The sequence below is a fragment of the Plectropomus leopardus genome, chromosome 1 (assembly GCF_026936395.1).
Source record: "Plectropomus leopardus strain MGB_pleo_1.0 chromosome 1, ASM2693639v1, whole genome shotgun sequence".
NCBI lineage: Eukaryota > Metazoa > Chordata > Actinopteri > Perciformes > Serranidae > Plectropomus > Plectropomus leopardus.
The window spans coordinates 9911334-9933631 of NC_142176.1; the positions used below are offsets into that span (position 1 = coordinate 9911334).

The window sequence follows — 22298 nt, forward strand, 5'->3', positions numbered from 1 at the left end:
CCGGATTGGAAAGGTGCTGTGTCTGACATCGTTTTAGTCACAGCAGGAGCACCTCGGAGGCTGAGAGAAGTTCAGCTTTTAAGAGGAGCGCACTTGATGTGAGCCGCTTTTTGTGAACCGACCAATCATAACACCAAATAGGCTGGCTTTCAAAGTACAGAGAAAACTGATGGTTCAGGACAACACCTTATACCCCCTTTCACACCACATTCAATCAAAGGCTTTCCTGTGTCCAGGGAGCAGGGTTCCCCTCCAGGAAATTGATTAGCAGAAGTGGTAAGTGTACAAAAAAAGCCTTTATTCTCTGCCAGCACATACAAAATGTCCTGGTAGAGCTGACTGAACTGGTGAACCAGGAGCGACTGCTGTAAGTGTGGAAGTTTTTAACATTAAAACACAAAAGCTGGTGAATACAGAAATTCAAGTTAACTTCAACCAAGCGTTTGGACGGCAGGAGTTGTTTCCAGCTCGGGAAGTCAGTTTCAGTAAATTTTTGGTTTCAATAACCAGGCACCAATTAACTGGTCACTAGTGCTGTACCCAACTCAGATTTATACCAGTCGAATTGGATTTTGTTGTTCTATGCTAATATTCAAGAATTAGTGTTAAAGCAGGCTCCGAGGGAAGGTCAATGTGACAGCAAAATTCACAAAATATAGTAAACAAGCTAACAGCATTAACAACTGGTCCTAAATGTACAGTTTTTGCAGACATCAAATCAGATATCAAACAAAAGCCAGAGACTGTATCGTATGAAGTTGCTGTGATCTGTAAATTCCACACTTCTAAGCAGAAGGTCTCCTCCCTCCGACTCCATGCAGCTGCCTGCATGTCTGCAGCTCCTTGTTACAAAGAGTAGCATAAAAGTCAAGTGCACTCACTCTGCAGAAAAACCTGGGGACCAAAACATTACCTGAAGTACACTTCACAACAAAAAAAACCTGACTGCTCAACTTAAAGCAATCTCAGCCAACTGAGGTTTCTCTGACTGATGATTTGGATTTCCAACTTTCAAGGGGCAGCCCTAATTTTCTTAATATCAGTATGTATAAAAAAAAGGTAAATGTATTCAATATCACAAAAGGTAGACAGACCGTGGATTGTTTTACGGGTGGTTTACGACATAAAAAAAAACATAAAACCATATATTTGAAAAATGATATTCAGGGATACAACAACAACTAAAAATGTAAAGACATATACCTGAAAGTGGGTGAAGCTTCATGCAGCCCTAAGAAAGTCTTCGAAGCTGCTGAATGTGTACCAGAATCAGAGACTGATATACAGGCTTCAGAGGACAAACAGCAAAAGCACACTTCTGTCGTGCTTCTCTGCACCACACAACAAGAAGCTGCTCTGATCGAGGTAAGTTCATCTAGAAGACAGCAGAAACCGTGGATTTGTTGTCTGTGATCCACTTTGGGTTTTAGACCATGACCCCTGGCTTCTCTCCACTCAAAACAGCCCCCCCTTCACCATCACAACCAACCAGCCAGCCCGACCAGTCTATGCCTCACATACACAGGGGGCTAACAGTGCCAATTAGAGAAACTGTTTCAAACAGCATGCTGAACAGCAATCAATAAACATACGGAAAAATAAGGGATTAAAATTTATGGAGTGTAGAGAAAGAATTCATGTAGATTCAATCTGGTGTACAAGCATTAAACCTGCAGACTAACAGCTGAGGCGTGAAAGTTTGATATGTTGAGAAATGGGATCAAACAACGTGCGTTTCAAGGCGTGCATTATTTCCACGGTGCAAATGATGCCGCCATGCTATAGTTTAACTGCACTACGTCTATATAAATCGTGCTTATAACAGCAATATATGAGGGAATCAACAAAGTGGAGAGCCTTGTTAGATGAAATTACAGTCAATGGTGCTATTATTTTTGGCACAATAGTCAGCTTAAAGATAAAAGCAAAAAGCGGGTGATTACAGTGATCCCCAATCACCAAAAAGATGCAACAGCAGATGTCGTGCCATCTATTCAGAGCATATTGATCTACCTCTCCCCCTGCCAATTACATGTGACAAACTGCTGTGACAATTAGGGCACATTATTTCAATAACTGCTGTCATTTTCACCCCGACAAAGTCTGGACAAGCAAATTTAACAGCAGAAAACAGAAACAAAGCACAAAAAAAGTTTGTTATTTTCCACTGTGATCTCATACTGCTGACCTCGCCACACCACATCTTACACAAGGACACGGAGCAGCAGCAAACATCGGTGTCCACAGCAGATCACTAGCATTTCCTAATGGGGGCGGTTTCATTAGTGAAACAGATGAATCAAACACTTGGCCAAGTATGCAATTATCCGTCTCTCGTGGATGGAGGTCATTAGGACTTTATGAGCGATTGGAGCCCATAAATAAATGATCAGTAAACAGCATACTGTATTTGGCAGAGACAGCAGGTGACTCCACATGATGTCCCCTTTCAACTCATCACAAGATGATGTGGACATGTGGAAATGATGCAGCTAATTTGAGTTGAAGATGATTTTTACACAAAATCTAAATTAAAAAAGCATTTTTATTTTGCCCAGTGAATGTGTACATTTTAAAAAGCATTTTATTTTATGTCTGCATCTGCCACCAGTCGGCCATCACTACAAATAGCAGGCGTAATATGTTAATTCCACTACAGGAGAGAGTTGATGGATTAGGTGGAAAAACATTTGTGCATGTATTGAATCATACAACTGAGGATTAGGGCCATGTTTGAAAAAAAAAGTCTTAGGTTTTGAGAATAAAGTCATAATATCATGAGAACAAAGTCATAAATTTATGAGAAAAACAGCTGTCATATTATGAAATTAAACTCGTAAATTTATGAGAAAAAAAGTTGTATCATTATGAGACTATGCTAATACTTTTGTGAGAAATTAAGTCACAGATTAAGACTGGAAAGTCAGGTAATATGGTATAAAAAGCTACAAAGTATGAATAAGTGATCAGAAGTGATGGATGAATGGTTAGTAAATGGGACTTCTATGCTGAAGGTCAGAGTTCGGGTCTGGCTGCATCTCATGATCTTAATCTGTGACTTTATTTCTCACAAAATTACAAGTTTTCTTCTTGTAATATTACAATTTTTTCTTGAAATTGTAACTTCATTATTGTAATATTATGACTTTTTTCTTCAGCATGGCCCTGATCCTCTGTCGAAGCATGGGCATTGGCAATCGGCCAAAATTAGAAAATAGCTGCATATCAGATATCGGAAAACATCCAATATCATGCATTCCCATTAATTTGTGCAGAAAAGAAACCTATAACTTAACTTTTCTTACTCATTACACTGCAAAAATGAGGATGTTATATGAATTATTCTTCAAATTCAGAATGAATGAGATCCAACTTTAAGCCCTTCTCCTTCTTTTCCCCACAACTTGGGATGTAGGACCACCAGGGCTTCCCAAATACAACGACACAAAGGTGGTAAATTATGCTCTTAGCTGCAGAGTCCACAGAGAAGACCTTAAATGCGCCAAAGAAAACGACAGCTGTTTATAAAAGTCTGGGCAGCGTTGCATCTGAGGTGGTCTGCGAGGAGAAAACCCTGGTGAGTGGTCTGTAAGAGCAGAGAGCGTTGCCAAATGTTTACACATTTCAGCAAGTTATTTGCATTGTCCTCGGGGAGACAATCAGCGCACTATTCCCTCCTCCCTGCAGGATTACAGAGATAAGATAGAGCCTAAATGGATTTTACACTCCCCATGCAGGGGCTTATTTACAAAAGCTGAACTTTTTGCATTTTTCAAAGTTCTCACAACTTGTAAGAGCTACAAAAAAAGCTGAAGTTTGGCTGAACTCTTACAGGTTATTCCAAATAGTACAAAAAAAGTGTTCCCAAACTAAATGAGACTGAAACTCTTTAGGGTTGCAACTCTGCCAACTTTAAGCAAGGTAACTTCTGGCCACATTTGGGACCTCAAAGAAATGTGTTTTGAATAAACAGATATTTTCAGAGAAGGGGACCCCACAATTTGTAATTTGAGACTCTCTCTGTGTGTGGGTCCCAGTCCAATTCTCTGGAATCAATCAAAGCTCCCAAAGGAACTCCCTGGTCCCCTTAATCTCCTGGTTTTATTACTTTCCAGACAGTCGGCCTGTTTCACCCTACCCCCATCTCTCTCTTTTGTACTGATCTCCAGCAAAGCCAAGGAGGGGCTTTCTCTCTCCCTCTCTCCCTCTCTCTCTATCTCCCCTTCCACCACTGCAGAGCGCTTTTCATGCAGGAGAGGGTCTTTCATCAGGCTCCACACGCAAGAGAGCCCAACAGCTAGCTCAGGCCTGTCACTCCAAGGCCTGTCTTCTATCCACATTCATTCTTTTTAGAATAAACAACACGCTTTCAAAGGCACATGGACTGCCTTTTTTTTTGACACACACACAGCTATTTTGCATAATGACTGAAAAAACTGGGCCATGTTGCACAAGTCATATTCACAATTTTCCAGACCACATGCTGCTGTGTTTGATAGCGTCTTAAGGCTTAAATGATAAAGATGTGACTCTGTCACGATGGGGTGTGTGATATAAGCTGGAGCTTTGCACTCCGTCATTTTTTCCTCATGGCTCTCTAGTTTATCTCAGGCACTCATGGCTTGGAGTGCTTAGAGAAGATTGTGGCGTGTTGTGCTGAAATATAATCAATACGTCTAATATCAAGACCTCGAAGGGACTGTTTGTTACTTATGGAGCACTGGGGAGGGACTTATGTTTTTTTATTTAGTTTAAATTACATGGTTGTATTTTGCATTTATTTTACTGCCAATTGTTTTACAGAAAAGACGTCTTCCAAACACGCCGGTTTTGAAAGGTATGTTTCCTGAAAAAAAATCACATGCCAAAATTACACTTATTATCATCGCCAGAAACTGTAAAAATAGAAATAATTGTTGGATTTTAAAAGTTTCCAGTGGTCCTTGGCTGCATCATTTGCGAAAAATGCTTCTTTCAGAATAAAAAAAAACATGACCAAATCTGAGTTTAAAATAGTGATACTTCATCAAAATGACTTTATTCTACATCTCATTTTAAATTTGGCCAAAAATAAAAGTATTTCCACTAACTCACCAGCATGCACAACAAGCGTGAAAAACCAAGGCTTTTTTCAACTCCAAGATTTGTCTTTTAACTTTCAAATATCAAAGCTTTACAATCAAATCTCTATTTCTTAAATTTTCTTTAAAAATCAGCAAAATCACACCATGTTCCACATCCAAAACTGAAAAAAACTTCATCAGCATCACTATTAAGTCTCATTTAAAATCTGGCCAAAAAAAAAAAAAAAGGTTTGCGCTTACTAACCAGCATGCCAAGCAGGTCTGTAAAAACAGGGCTTTTTTCAACACCTGTGATTTCATCTTCTTTTTTTACTTTTAATTCTCAAACATCAAAAGTTTTACTAATCTTAACCAATTCGTGATAGATAGAAGTTTTCTGCCAGTCATTCAGGGATGCAAACATGTAAAGCTTAAAAAAAGAAAAGAAAAAAACCAAGTCACATCTCAACCACCCCTCCTCTCTCTGATAAATGAAGAACCGTCCCTAATGCCAGTGAAATATCTCACTACAGAGCACCACCAGTTGGACTGAGGCAGAGGCTGCAGTGCAGAGCCGCTCACTTCAAAACAATTAACAGAAGCAAATGAATTGAGGTCTGTTTATCCATCAGCTAAACATGTATTGACGCCCAGGTAATGAGATGTCTGCTGGACTGATGATGCTAGCTTATTACCTGACAGAGAGCACTAATGACTCTTTGTATTCCATTTTTTCCATTCAAGTTCCTGCCACCCTTTGCATTTCCACGACCAAACACACATATACATGCATGATCTTAAACCAGCAGTTTTTTTAAAAGTATATTTTTACGCCTTTCAGTTTCAAATGCACACAACACAAAGACACATCTGTGAAGCACCCACGCTGCATGTTAGTGAATCGTTTGAAATACAAACAGCTATCAACAGTTCAATGCAGACAAAAGGACGGAGTGGAAAAAGAGCTTCAAACATGTCCTGGTGGAAATGCTGTGAAAAGTAGGCTACTTTTAAAGTTGTGTAAATGGTGATTTGACCTAAACACGGCGGAATTAGCTACCTAGCTCCGTGTCTGGTTTTCAGAGCCAACAGTTTGCATTCCGTGTGTTTCTCTTTTCGCAACTCGTGATACAATGTCGGTAAGTTTCTTTGCGTAAAAAGGCAGACACGCAGCAGAAAACACCGACAGACGTTTACCTTTGTCGACATGCTTTGCGGCGGTGGTCTCCGTGTAGAGAAAGGTGAGACAGAGGAGAGAGAGGAGCGACAGAGCTCCCCGCTCGGCCATCACTTTTCACAAATAAATCTTTGCAGGCTTCAGGAACCCCGGGAGAAGCTCTTCCAAAAAATACAGAAATCCTTAAAATCCCCGGCCACCTCCTGGGGAAAAAAAATGCACAAGCGTGGAAAAAAAAGTTCAAAGTCCCAAAATGTGCAGAAACATCCGGAGCCAGGTACTTTTAAAACTGGCCGGATGAAACATGGAAAAGAGAGAGCCGCAGGTTACACGGACTGTTTTCTCAACTTGGTCGAGGCAGAGGTCGGAGAAAAAACACTGAAATCAATCCATATCCACGGAGGCGCAGCGCCAGGACACAGAGATTTGCGGGCGGCTGAGCTCCAACGCGCCGACTTTACTACTCTGCTGTGTGTCAGGCGCGGAAAAGACTAGAAAGAGCTCAGTTGGAGAAAAGATAAGATCCGGGCAGAAGGAGAAATCTCCGCCGCGGCCAGCTCACTGCTCACGGACGGGACGTAAGAGAGCAGCGTGTTGAAGGGCTGGATCTCCACCGGCTCCCCGGAAAACAGGGTGTGGAGTCACACGGAAGTTTGGATCCTGTGTGCTCAGGCGAAAACTAAACTGTGGTGTGGGATTTCAGTCCAACACGACACATCCTCTTTTCAACACAGGTGTGTTAAATCATGTGCGAATTTGACATGTTTTAATAATATAGTGATAAGTCAATACTGGCTTGAGGTACAAAACACAGTTTTTGTATTTCCATAAGAGCTCTGTCACGTTATAGCCTCTATAACATGATATATTCTTAGATAGATAAGATAGAAAGATAGATTGATAGATAAATAGATAGATTAGATTGATAGATAGACAGGTGTCGACTGATGTTGGTTTTTCAGGGTAGATATCGACAGGATTATTAGACGTTAATGAGAACAGTAACCAATATCTGGAACCAATATGCATTTACAATGAAAATGAAAATCTTCCTTTCAGTATTAAGAATTATAACAATATAACAAACTCCAACACAAAACTTTATTTAAATGCCTTTAGCAAATGTATCATCAAAACTGAAGCGATCAACATCACATACAGAAAGTTCCCAGCGAGTTTTTTAAAAATAAAGTCAATAAAAAATGAATTAATTAAAAATAGCACCCTGAGGTTTTACAAATTTAAAGTTCAGTAAAGTTTTATTTTTTTAATCATTTAATTTTATCGGCAATCATTAAAATAAATAATAGTAGATAGATAGATAGATACAACCAACAGCATGTATAAACATATCTCTGTTGTTAACTCGTACTTGGTTGTGCGTTTTTCTGACTAAGGGAACTGTTCATAGCATATATGTCCAAGGACTGACAGAAATTAAAAATCCAAACTGTTTTTGCAGTTTCTAGCTATGAAACATGGTGTTTTTAAGGAAAATTTTAAAAAATAGAGATTCAATTATAAATCTTCGATGTCTGAAAGTTAAAATTTGAAGACAAAATCCAAAATCCTAATTTTGGCGATTTCCCCCTAAGCTAAAATAAAAAACAAAAGTCTTCCACTGTGATCAAAAAATATCTGACACTCCTCCCCCTTTTTGCAACACCCCATCATAAATAACTAGCAGTCCCTTAAATGGCCCGTTTGGGACAGATTTGTTACTAATTATTAGCACCCAGCAGACTAGGAACACCAATGTCTGATTTCTTTTCAGCTTTTGATGGGTTAAAAAAAGCATCAAAACAGGGATTTGAAAAAGTGCCATGGAGGGATCCTCAAGACCCCCCTGACAGAGGACCGGGCTAAGCCCTGAATGCCCTCAAATCCTAAGGACACACCTGAACTGTGCCAGTCAGCTGTGACTCTATTTGCTTTTTGGCAAAGATGAGTAAGACATCAAAAGGTTGGGAGAGAAAAAGGCAACTTATTTATTTATTAGGCTTTAAATATTATTAATTATGCGTTTTCCTGGCCTACACTGAATATAAAGATAGTCTGAATACATCCGGTTCACTGGTCTGTGCCGCTCAAGGATTCCTCACTTTTACACTTAAAACTTTTACAGTGCTGATTAGCTAACCAAAGGCAAATTTAACTGAGGATCTCTCTAAAAAATGCAAACAGAAAAACCTAAAAACACTTACATTCCTTCTGAAAACATTTTCAGATGCTCAAAATACTTTTCGACCCAACTAGAACGACAAATATTCAGACTTTTGTTCTAAAGTGCTCAGATCTTTTACATAAAGGAAATAGTGTTACCACAGGGAAGTAATACTCTGGTACAAGTGCAAGTCCTGCACTCAAACTTTCACTTAAAGTACAAAAGTATTTGCATCATTGTGTACTTAATGTACCAAAGGTAACCTACTCATGATGCACAATGGCGCATTCCTGAATTCTTTAGACTGTTTATAGCAAATCCATTTATCTTTGTAGAGAAAAAGGTGCTGGTGCCTCCAGTGGCTCAATGCTTATCATCAACACAGGCCTTTCAACCAATTCTCAAATGTAAAAATAAAATATTTTTCCTACTTGCAATCAAACTGTAATGACAAAGAGGACTGGCAGGTGTAGTAATGAGGTTATTTCTATTTGGTCGGTAAGGAAGCAGCTGTTTACTCAAAAGTTAGTGACACAACTGGACTAATTAATGCTCAAGGCTGCAGAGTTTTTCTGTGCTTATGTCTGTTTTCTACAATAATAATGTCATGCAAAATTTAATGGTGGTGAAATGACTCAAAATGTTCTGTTAATATAAACTTGATATTTTTATCTATTGACTATATATTTATACATTTTACTCCGTTTCACAGTTTTACTACTTCCTATATCATTGTATTATTTTCACCATGTTTATTGTCACTTTGTGCTGTTATCCTTTCATTTACCACTCATTTACAATTTGAGTATTTTATTATTAATATTATTATTATTAATTATTTATTTATTTACTTATTTTAGCTTTTATCCTGCCTCCAGTGTTTCCTCAGTTATGATAGTGTTTCCTCAGTTCCTGGTTTTAATGAGTACTCCTATTTTTTAGTGCTTTACTTAATCACAAAGTCTTGTTTTTATTCGTGTGTGTTGTTATTATTGTACGGACTTTGCTACAGTTTGTCTGTATGTAACGTGGCATACAAATAAAGTCTGATCGATTGATTGAAAAAAGCTGAATTAACTTTCTAAAAAAACAGTGAATGATAAACTTAACTCCCACACCACTGTGTCATTATATACTTAGTGGCATCTTTTTGACATTGTTTAGTGCCGTATAGTGTACATTGTAAATCTGATCCGTAAAAGTCACACTATGTTTAGCAAATAAAAAGGTGGATAAACTGAATTTAGGTGGGTTTACCCTCCAATGCAATCGAGTCATGGTCCTCAGAGGGACATAGACTGAGACTTAGCTGAAAAGCAGTAAAACATGATCTTAATTCACACCTCGGGAGTCCTCTATATCCAGTGGTGGTGAGTTCAATAGCTGTGAATCTAGTTAACCACAGTTTCTTAAAGCCAAATCCTGTGATTGAACAGCTCTCCTACAGTAGACCAAGTAGGGATACATCCATGTCGACTGCGGCTGCACTCATAAGAGGTTTATACATAGCACAAATAACGAGAAAATGTGTTCCTGTTTACAATAATGATCACAGAAATCCAAACAGGCACAGAGGCCAACATCTGTAACTTGTCTCCAAAAAAATGACATCACATGGTGGCTGAGAAATCAGAAGCTAGGATTAAATCCTTTAAGTTTCAAATCAGGTTGCTTAAAATAATCCCAAGGGTTGGTATGTATTGTTAAAGGACAGGGGATGAAGGAGGGGATAAAGTACAGAGCCTTGTTTTGGTTTTTGTTAGGATAGGGGACTGAGAGAGTATTGGTGAAAAATTTGACATTGCGTCACTCTGTATTTGTCGTTATAAAAGTATTTGTTTGCAGTTACACGAAGCAGAATTATGAAAGCTAAAAAAAAAAACAAGTGCTGTATTCTCCGTCAGCTTGTGACTAGGCTTTGGGGGTGGTGGGGGGTGGGGGGCTGTTTGGTAACAAGTGACATCCCAATGCTCCTGAATCACAGTTAGGCAGATGGAACAGCTCCCCCCGCTGGTCTGAGTAATCCATGACATTAACAGTAACCATTTCACCCCATGGGCCAAAACAGAGCCTCTTTTTGTTTAAAATCACTGTGGCTGCTGGACCTGTTCTCATATAAACTGTCAAATATCACATTTTCACTCTTAATAAATACTTTCTGCGTCACTGATCACATGGTGTGCCCCAGGGCTCACCTCTAGGGCCGGATTCTTTTTCTCGATTCAATTCAAACAACCTCATTCATCCCAAAGGTCAATTCAGTTTTAACAGTCTACAGATCGTACAAACATTAAACACTGAACAGCAGACAGGAGTAAGGAGTATGTCAGAGACAACAAATAAGTAACTAAATAAGGTTACCAGATAACAGATAAACAAGCGGTTAATATCCAGAGTAGTAAAATAAAATGTTAATTCCCAGAGACTACTGTCAAGGTTACACAGCCTGACTGCAGAGAGAATGAAGGACTTTAAAGAGAGTGGTCATATTTCGTCTTGCTGATTTTCATTTTGTTACAAGTATAGAAATATCTATCTAGAAAACAATTTTTTCAGTCGAATGTGATTATTAGCTGCTGTCATGGATCTGAGAAATCCCTTCTATCTAGTTCATACTTTTTATTCTTGTTATTTACCCTGAATACATCGAAATGTAACTAGGACACACAAAACTACACAATTCAGCAGGACAGCAGAGGAGAAGGCATGAATGATTCAATTTGTCATCTGTAAATGCTGCCATGCTTCCTGGTGGGCAGTAGGTGGCAGACAGGCTAATTATGACAGTGAATGGATAGATACAATCAATCAAAGTACTAATTTACAAATTATTAGGCCTATTTCCTGCGTGTAAGCATTTTGGATGCATTTGAGAAACACTGAGCATCATCAGATACAACTGGGTTAGACAGAGGTTTATATTCAGCCATCATTTGCCCATGTCGACACACTGGTGTACCTTCAAATCCTAATTGCCCTTTTTTTAAACAGTTTTTTTATTTCCTGTTTTATGATATTTATGCAGCTTTTTTCTTACTTATTTATTGATGTACAGCACTTTGGTCACTTCTATCGTTTTTAAACTTGCTTCATAAATAAATTTGGATTTGATTGGAAATCATTGTTGCTCAAAGTGTAGCCCAAGGGGCCAATAGTGGCCTTCAAAAAACATTTTGTGCAGCCTCTGAACATGATATGAAATACACATCATATTTTAATCATCACATCACTGAAGCCTCTGGAAACTTGGCTTTAAGTAGTTAGAATACACATATTTTATCAAAGTTGAGTGTCTCATTAAGTATCTACCGAAATCTGAATGAAAATCAATATTCTCAACTATTAGAAATCCTAGTTCAAAAAAGTTAATTTTGAGGAAAATTGCATTTTTCAAGACTGTGTGGGCATCTGGCAGGTTGAGGATGACAACAAGAAAGCTGGTGGTTGCAAGACAACTAATAGTATGAGTGTCACAGGAATTACATTCAGTCATTGGGGCTATTGGCTGAAGTTAGTGATATCTGTAGACCACTAGCAACAGCACTTTTCCTGTGCAGGCCATAATCATATGCTAGCTCCATTAATTGTCTTCAAAACTTTGAGCACCTCTGCTGTAAATAATCCTGCTTTAACCTCTGAATTAAATGTGAGCTTTGAGGATCCAGCCCAGTCGCCAGAAAATGTATGCATTTCACGTTTCTGCAAATCATTTCTAAAGTGATGTTGTATATAAACTGACTTTGCAATAGGGAGGCAGAGGACACTGATGGTTTGACACCCGAGCGAGAACGCTGTAAACTACTGCTTGAGGCCAAGATATAACAGGTTTTATAGTGTCATTTCTATTTTTGAATGGCTTTATAAGCACTAAGTGTGGGTGTTTTTAAGGGACCCATTGCTGTGTTTCCTGTGGCTTTTTAGCCCCCAAATGTGGGTGTGTTGTAGTAAAGAGATTTAAAAAAAAGACAGGCACATCCCGTAGTGGGTGCTAGATCCAAGATAAACCAAAATGTGAAAAAACAGAGGTCCGGAGCTACCCTTAAAGGATTTTATTCTGCAAAAAGTTTTAGCAAACTGTCTTTGTTTTTCTATGAAGATAGTGCCACGAAAAGCAGCTGACCTTTTCCAAACTTTAACTTAGTGGTTTTGTGCCTAAATCTAACCACATCATTTGAAATGTAAAGTTTTAGTGTATCTACTACATAATGACATGCAAATGTGACATATCCGTGGTTTATATAAAGGTACAATACCAACATATTTTCTGGCGATTGGGTTGTGTGGGTCAGATTTTCCTAATGTTTTATCATTCTCCAAAATATCAGCAATCCACAAGCTTTATATGATAGTAAAATATTATATAATTTCATACCTGTCGGTTTTCCACACTTGCTGCCAATGATTTAAGAATCTAGGCAGAGATAAATAAAAAGATAAATAAATAAAAGCATTTTACACTGATGTGCTTCAGATTTACATATCAAAGACTTTATTCCTTTCAGAAAAGTCTTGCTTCCTTAAATTCATCCATGAAAAATCTTCTAAATATTGGTATTTTGGGGCAAAAGAAATGTTAACATTAATCAATAATGTGTTGGACTTTTGTGCCCGTAAATCATTGATGAGAAAATTTGTATTTTCAAATTAAAAGCATGTAATTTATTCCACATCTTTTGCTGCCAATGTTGGCAATTTTGTTTTACAGCAAGATTACACTGGAGAAGTCACTAGATTTTCTCTACGTGTTGCATAAATGTATGATATTCAGATAATGGCACCTATAAAACACAGTTAAGACAACGTACAGTTCAGTCTGACAGATTATCATGGTTTTGGCTTGCAGATAGGTTTACATGACCGTCTATTATACTGTAATGGCCAACATTTGCTCCTCTACAAGACATATTCCCAGTCCGCTGATATGAAACCATAACAATTATTCCAACACTACATGAAGCCCAACACCAGATTTTTACAATATGCTCTGCTCTTTATAATGAAGCAATATATTCCACAGCAGACCTGCCTGTTAAAGTCGGTTCACATCCACAGGCCAATTATATTATGTACAAGCACACAGCTGCGCTCAAACTCGCTTCTAATTCTTTAACAGCATGTTTTTTTTTCCTCACAGCCTGTTGCTATGCGTTCTGGGAACATATTTCTTCCAGATTAAAGCACCAGGTCAGACCAAATCTCAAATCTCCAACATTAAAGAGATATTCACATCATGAATCAAGTAATGGCAGCCACACAGTCAGGGAAATAGCCATTAGATTTCAGCACGGCAACGGACGGTGGATTAACTTGCACTTGAAGCAGCTGTTGAGCGTAATATTTCAAACGTTTCTAAGTATTTTGAACTCTTCTAAAAGCAGCAGCCATATGTAGAGTTTAATATATTCAGGCATCGTTAAATTGCATTGATGTGTGTGTTTTCAGAGGACTGTAGGGACAAGACTGGTGTTGACATTAGTTTAACGTGTGGAGGAGACAAAAAGGGGCAGCCAGTGCAGATTAAAGAAAAATCTACACGCTGAATCTGATTTTATAATTTTTACACAGATGTAATATTATTTAATCAGAACCATCCCTCTCTTAAATATCACCACTCTAACCATATCCACTAATATCAGTAAATCAGCTATTCAGTTCAAATGATTGGAGTGGATTACCAATACTGGCATTGACTTGAATGTGATCCCAGCATGATCCCGATCCTGATCTTATTTAGATCCAGATTAAAGGGCACGCGGGTCAGATCACAGCAGAGCCGGATGAGCGGTCTTTAGTGTGGCATTTGATGAATCCTGAGGATTATTTACAGTCTGAGTGAAATCTTGCTTCATCCACTGCACATAAAGTGCAGCTCAAATGAATGCTCAAATAAAGAATAAATGTGTAAGATTTAAGGGGATTTATTGTTTAGTGGTGAGGACTGCAGACCACAACCAGCTGAAACTTCTCCCAGTTGTAATTTCAGTGTTCTTTGTTTAGGAGGTTTTTACTAAAAGACGAATTATCCGCAGAGATCTCTCCCTCTCCAAAACTAACTGACCATATTATTAAAACCGGTTAAAACTCTAAATGAAGCAATTTTATGTTACAAATCAATGTTCCCCCTATGCAGTTTGGCACGTTGCAGACAGACCAGAAGTCTTGTGATGTGATGTTCTGGTGATGTGTTCTTACCTTTTTTCTGATCCAGTCGTTCAGGCGGGTTTTACCGGGAGCCAAATTATCCACAGAGGTCACTTCCTCTCCAGAACAAACAGAGCCAGTGATATGAGCTGGAAAAAACATCGAAAACAGCAGTTTCAAGTTACAGATGAGTGTTTCTCAAATACAAGTTTGAGACAGGCGGTTAGCCAAGCTCCTTCCAATGTATGCTCACCTTTTTTTCTCTAGCTTAAGAAATACACTAAAGTCCAAACAGTCCAAAACAAACAGAACATATTATTTAAACCAGTAATGCACACGAAAATACAAGTGTCACTTGACAAATCGCTGTTTCTCCGACATGTTTGGCTCATTGGAGATGGGCAGCTTGTTCAGCATCTGCTAATGTAAACTCACCTTTTTTTATGAAGTGATTTAAACCAGTAAAACACTAAATAAAGCAGTTTCATGTTACAAACCGTGTTTTTCTGATGCTGTTTGGCATGTCCGAGATGGGCACTTAGCCTCGCACCTGCTAATCTTTGCTCACATTTTTTCTCTGATAACTGAAGATTCGGTCATTCAGGAGGTTTTGACCAGGAGAGGAGTTGTCCACTGAGGTCTCTACGTCTCCAAAACTAATGAACCCAGTGATTTAAACGAGGGAAAACACTGACTAACGCAGTTTCATGTTTAAAAATCAGTGTTTTATGACACTTTTGTTGCAGAGGAGCTGCTAACTACACTTTCCAACGCAAAAAATGTGAATGGCCCTACAGCCATTGTTTGGTTTATACGTTCTGGGATATTGTAGAAACATTGCTGTGCAACAAAGCAATCTCCGTAATGAGGACCTGCCTGCCAAGTAGATATAAAAGTCTCATTCTAAGGTAACAAAAACACAACAATTTGTTTTGGGGGATTTTGGTGATTATAAACTAAAGAAAACACACTCATTATATTATATTTCATTTCTGTCCATGTATCCCCCTAAATCCTACACACTGGACCTTTAAAACTAAGTTTTAAACCCCCAAGAAAAGGATGACATTTCACTTCTGAGCCAGCGGTGATATTTCTTCTTATCTGACACATTTGACCGATATGCATGGGTGTGTATTTGTGTGTGTGTGTGTGTGTGTGACGGTTATTTGCCCATGGAGACAAACAGCTGCTGTGTACCTGGCCCAAACCCCGGGCTAAAGATGGCAGCAGCACATGGCCTCATGGAGCATTCCCACCTGCCACTGCACAGCACATAACTTGCTTCAGCAGGAAGCAGCCGGTGTGCGCTCAGACACCCCGTCATACATGTGCTTGCCTGGGCACATTTTCAGAACCTGGCACAGCTCACCTCACACATGTCAGCACTTTCTTTCCCTGTCTTCACTCTTTTCCTAGGTGCTGGTAATCATTGTTCTAATTACCTCTCAGTGTGCGGCTGAAATATCGCAGCGCACAGCCCGCTGAAAACAGACGCTTGATTGACGTCAGAAGTCAGGGAGAGGACGAGGATGGAGAGGGCAGAGGAGCAGATTTATGGCCACATAAAGTGGAATCTATGACAGTCTGAGCTCTAATTAGTTTGGGTAATGGGGTGGATTTTGTCAGATTGCTTAAAAATCCACAGAATGACCGCTGTCTGGAGATTTACTCTCAAAGGAGCCAAATCTAATGTTAAATTCTGTTGCAAAGTATTGGATCCCAAGTTTGAATGATAGCCCATGAGTTGAGCGAAACAGGAGATGGAGCTAATTTGATCAAACTGGAGCGCTAAGTGTGTGTGGGTTACTAATTTAAAATATTCTCTTGACCTAAACCCAGATTTTTAAAATTATTTCTTCATTATTCATCACATATACAACCTGTTCTGTGCTTTCTCCTTTCTTGCATGGACGTGCATTGTAGAAATCTAAAAAAAAAAGAAAAGGAAAACACACAAATAAAACAAAAAAAAAGTAAATAATAAAAGATTAATAGAACAAATAAAAAATAAAACAAAGCACACAGAGCAAACGTACAATGCGGTAGGCCCTAAGTAACAAAATCTAAGTGATAAAATAGTGAATATGGAACATGGGATATGAAATATTGATCAAAATGGAACATGGAAATGTAGGGCAGAATGTGAATATGGATATTATAAATGATGAAATATGAGGAATGGAGCTTAAATCACTACTGATTCAGTTGTATAATTCTAACAGCAAAGTCTATGTGCATCTATAAATATTTTGCAGGGAGTGGCCAGTCTGTGGTGCAAACATGGTAAAACATTATTCATGGTTAAACTGTCGTCAATATGTATAAAATGAAGAAACTGGAAAAAAGAAGGCAGTGTGCCCGCAGCTTGTCTGGGCATTTCCTTTTTCCTTAAATGAAACTTGAAGATTTTGTGAGAAACGAAAGAGACCTCTGTAATCTGGATACATTTTTTGATCAGGATTTGATCCATTTGGTCCAATAACATTTGGAAAGTCTAGAAGAGCCGCAACCTAAATAATTTTATCCCGATGCAAACTAAAGGAGCACTAAACCGGAAGTTAAATTTTCTGGCCAGTGGAAATTGGCCTCTTGTACGCACTTGGCTCTAAGGGTTAATGATATTGGCACGTCATCGGTATCAGCAGGTACTGGCTTCAAAATGAAATGTCGGAATTGGCCAACATGCTGATTTCTGTCAATATCATATTACGATCTTTTTTGTTTCTTAATTGACAAGGGGAACATGTACAAAACATCAACCCCAACTTTATGTATTTTCCTTATTTTGCACGATAAATGAATATTGCATACTTTGAAAAGCATTGTATTTTATGTCTCCATCTGCTGGTGGGTCATCATGGTAAGAGAATGCATAATATGATGTTAATTCCACTACAGAGGAGACCTTATGATCACTAAAATTAGACGGGGGGAAAAAGTAGATATATTATCGGTAATCGGCCAAATTAGTTGTTCTATATCGGCATATCAGATATCGCCTGATTAATCCAATTTTGTGCATCCCTACTTGGCTTGACTCAGCTGTGTGCAGCTGCCGTAAGTCTTTAGAGCGCCGGCTCTTTATGCCGCACAGTGCAGAAGTAGTGCCGATCATCCCTGTATCATCTAGGTAATTTTATCCGCAGCAGTTGAACAATTTTGGCTTCATCGGTCACTGACCAACTCTCACAGCAATGAACAGAGCCCTGCAATCAACATTAACACTGTATCCAGTTCTCTTAATATGTCAGCGTGCAGCAGGGTGTTGGGAGAATTTTGCCTTGAGGGCTTTCTGTCAGAAAGAAATTATTTGATTAATGTTAATCGCATCCCTTTGATTTTACCGCAAAATTCATCATTCAAGTTCTTTACATATAACATCCACAGGGTATGCAGGCAACCAAGAAAATGAGAGACGTTCTCAGTTTTTAAGTTACCTTACAATTCATTCACCCATTGGCAATAAAATAATTAATACATGTAAAAAGCTACATGCAGTCATACATGCATACATCCTTTAACCTTAATGATGATTGATAGGGCGCATACCTTTTTATCAGATGTCATAGTTAAAGATGACTTGCAGTCTGACATGTGTTCACCGTATGGGAGAGACACAATTAAAGAAACATTTAGGTAACTTAATAACAAGAAGAAACAGTGCAATGAAGGTGGGTCAGATATAATTGAGTGCAGCTATGTTAGAGGTCTGGCAATCGTCACTTTGATATATGAGTTTTCAAAGCAACATGAGCTCCAAAGAGGCCACACTCTCCGTGGCCGGACTGCAGGTGCATCTCTGCAAAACTGCAAAGTTATTCCTGGCGTCAGCTGTGACAAGGACGCATTGTTTTACCATAAACTTTGGACCATAAATTCAAAGTATATTATAGAGATAAGAGGAACAGCGAGGAAAATCTTGATAACATACTCCAAACAGACGGGGAGGGAAAACATAGCACTAATATATGACTAAATGGCATCAAAACACATATGACTCACCTGGTTTGCAATGTTGATTTAGTTACATCAAAGTTTGAGTTTCTTTTCATGCGGAGCATACATTTATATCTATCTCCTGCAGGTCTTTTGGGATCATAAGAGCTACATTTATTACATAGTATAAACCTCTAATGTTGCATGTGTACGCTTGATTGGATGATGCCGCTTTGAAGCATCCAACATACCTGAATTTATGCTCGTCTCAAGGCACATCAAACACCTGAATAAACCCTTAAACCCTTTAATTACTGTAAACATGATTTTTCCTGTTTTTTTTCATTAGTTGGTTCAGTATTTTAGAGAAAGCGTGTGTCAACGTGACAGTATTTGTTTCTGGGCTTTTGTCTCCTCAGGAAAGACACATCGCTCTTCTTTTTAAAGGTTAGTCAGTGACAAAGGCGTTCAGGTGTGCTTGAAATGTCAACGGTTCCTAATGAAAGGAATAGAAATTCAAATCAAAGCCATTACACCCAACAGCTTTTGCTTGGCTAAATCTGTTCACCCTGCTGCAGTTCACCGGCACAATCCTGTCTCCGCGCTTATTTCACAGGCAGGCGTGAGTGATTTTATCTGTGGCTCATTTGCTATATATGGACAGCTCCTGCTCGCCACAGCCATACGTGAACATCCAAGTGTATTACTTGAAAGAGAAAAAGGCATTTGCGGTGAGATATTAGTTTGAAGGAAGGTGTAATTTGTCAGAACTGGTATTCCAAGTGAATTTGACAGCGGAAGATAATGCAGTCTCAAGAGTTCTCCTCCTGTCTTCCCCTCCTCTCGGTTAGACTCCATCTTGTGAAGGCAGAGCCTTCCTTAACATCCCAGCAGGAGTCTGCTGCTCGGAGACGCTAGGCTACCAAACTGAGCGGCGTAAACATGGGCTTCAAAACGAATACTGGATGCTGTGTGGGTTTTGCCATGGTGCCCTGCTTTGAGTTTCAGCCATTGAAATATGTTTAGAGGGCAACTGTGGAGGCACTTGATTTTTTTCTCTCTGTTTTATGAGTAAATATTTAGAGTTTGTGGGAACCCTGTTGATACATCCAGACTCTAAATGTGTGGCAGTAATTGTGACAGTGAAGGAGTCAAGTGTGTAAAAATGATGAGATGTAGAGCCCTCTGCTATTCACAGGGTTGTGCAGAACCCAATCAATTTTGCAAGCCCGTGTTGACACCCTCTTGTCCTCTCTCCAGATGGAGTTGGTTTGTTTTATACTGCTGCCCTGAATGGATGGCTTTCTATCGCTCGTAATGAGCACCATTGAGATGAGGTGAAGTCACTTAAGGGGCTGTCTGGGCAACACATGCAGCCTTCCCAAGATGTACGACCGCAAGCTGCCTTCCTCCTGGCTCACCTCCCACCCCCCCACCCCCCTCCAGACCCAGCTCTTGTGGTTAAGGGCCTTCTTCCTGCCAGAGGAGGTCGACTGTTGTTGTTGGAATTGCCATGGCCACTTAAAGGGGCTCTCTCAATCAACAGGGACTGCAACTCCTTAAACGGGGCTCGGGGATCACCAGAAAACACAAAACAAGAAGCAGCATCTAATCTTGCATGCTCCATGCTCTCTCAGCGCAGAAAAATGCATTCAATATGACCCGACAAATAGGGTGGAGCTGTCCTTAAGAGTTTCATTTTGATAGTAGGTGGCCAATTTTACCGGCATATTTTCTGTGCTTATCCCCACCAATTCCAGGCTACGCAGGAACTGGTGGTCACATCGGTGTAGGGTAATGTTTTATCCATGATGGATGATCATGCGCCCTCACCAGGGAGGTGGCCAGTGGGCTTTAGGCACAATGTAACGAGTCTATGCTACAGCAGCGCTGCCCAGACTGACAATGAAATGGAGAGTGCCACATTGCAATAATGGGAACAGGGGAGAGGGAGCGGGGAAATAAGAGAGGGAGGGAGGAGATATATACAGCTCTCCAACAGGGAAGCAAAATACCACAATCTGTTCTGGCAGAACAGATTGAAATGATTACAGTGAGGGGAATATTCAGTTTTGGGATTTTTTCCCCCTCCATTCCACCTCATCTATCATGAAGTGCATGAATGCTCTGACCAGAGACCAGAGAGACAGAGAGAGAGACAGAGACGCTAACAGATCATGCCTTGATGTGTGTAAACGGGTGATCGTTCATGGTTTTTATGAATTACATGTGTAAAGAAGGCAAAAATGAGATTAGCACATGTAAAAAAAAAAAAGAAATAGATTAAACAAAGATATATGTTATCATGTGATCTAAAGATTGAATTTCAGTCACATGACAAAAAAACATCTTTATGACAACTGAGCTGCTTCTTCCACTGAAGAAGACCAAGAGATGTGGTGTTGTTGGTTTTTTTTTTTTTTTGCTGTTTAAGTCAAGAATGATGAACCTTCAAGCTCAAGATATAGCACTTAAAAGATATTTCATTTGCAATGAACCATAATAACATTTCTTATAGCAACAATCAACAAACATAATGTTATCTTTAGGAGATACTTTAAAACTCTTACCAACAATATGATATCTTAGCCAAAAATAGCTATAATGGCAGCAAACACTTTGTTGGAAAGAAAATAATCCACCTTCTATATCAATATGGTTTAATGAGCTTCTATTTTATGTTTTATTCATAACATCATGTGTAATTTAAGGAGACTCCTAAATGAATTTAAATTAAGTTTGAGCCCACTTTAAGACTTAAATGAAAAACCTGATCTAGTTGCTGCAGAGATTAAAGGATGGTATTAAAAATGGCATTAAATTATCATTTATTTTTTTCTTTTCTTTTTAAATTTCATATTTTTACTTCATTTCGATAGTGCGTTTACTGTTGTTGATATATTTTTTAGCTAATTATTGTCACTCAAATACCCCCTGTGCACATGACTCCAAAAGATGTAGCAGAAAATGTCATTTATGGACTGATAAATCTATCTTATTAGATATTTATTTTGTTTTGTGTGTGTCTTTGGGCTGTAAAAAATAAATACAGGTCCCCCAAAAAATTAAGACAGAAGAACTGCCATTAAAAGAGACCAAGCCAACAATGTCTTAAAACATGTTTACACACATGCTTTAAGAAAATACTAATCCAGTCCGCTGTGATTGATCTTCGCGCCGTCATTGCAGCCGGGTTAATAACTGTAGGTCTAACTGAGTAGCCTATTGCAGCATTTTGCAATGTGAAAAATCACCAATCAAAGCTTGTAAACCAAAATCTTCACAACCGGACAGGAATATGATCCAAAATCAGGAAGAAATCAACAACATCAACAATTAAAATCGCATGTTTCCCTGATGTTTGCATGTAGCTGCATATAGTAAAGTACATGGAGCCAGAAATGACTGTGCTGGAGTACTTTCTATTGTGAAAAATAACAAATAAAAGCTTCTAAACCAAAAACTTTGCAACTAGACATGTTCCAGCAGGAACATGATCTGAAATCAGTTAGAAATTTACAACATTGACAAGCATGTAGCTTCTTGTGTAGGCGACATGATGTAATCACCTGCAGCCTGCATGCAGAAAAAAACACTTACCAGAACACTCTGTAGTCTGAGGTTCGTGTCATCATTTGAGACTTTGGCCACATTTAATATGAACATCTGACATTGCAATATATGTATATGTATGACAGAAAATGAGCAAAAGCATAATAGGTCGTGTGTATTCCCACATTTAGTCCGCTCCCTCTTAATACGTTCGACTTTTGATCAAATAAAGGTCGAAAACGTTGCAGAAAATAACGATCAC

At 38.9% G+C, this 22298-nt stretch overlaps 1 protein-coding gene across 8 annotated transcripts in view; it reads right to left on the minus strand.

Moving 5' to 3' along the window:
- Positions 1 to 6925, minus strand: part of neo1a (neogenin 1a) — a 217219-nt gene extending 210294 nt beyond the window's left edge. For 7 of the 8 annotated variants that reach the window (XM_088074686.1, XM_088074639.1, XM_042491109.2 and 4 more), the window contains exon 1: positions 6261 to 6924. In XM_088074686.1, coding sequence (XP_087930812.1) covers positions 6261 to 6351 — 91 coding nt within the window. In that variant the 5' untranslated portion in view covers positions 6352 to 6924. Of the gene's footprint in view, positions 1 to 6260 lie in introns of all 8 variants that reach the window. The other variant, XM_088074759.1, reaches the window with a different exon arrangement.
- Between the last annotated feature and the right edge of the window lie 15373 nt (positions 6926 to 22298).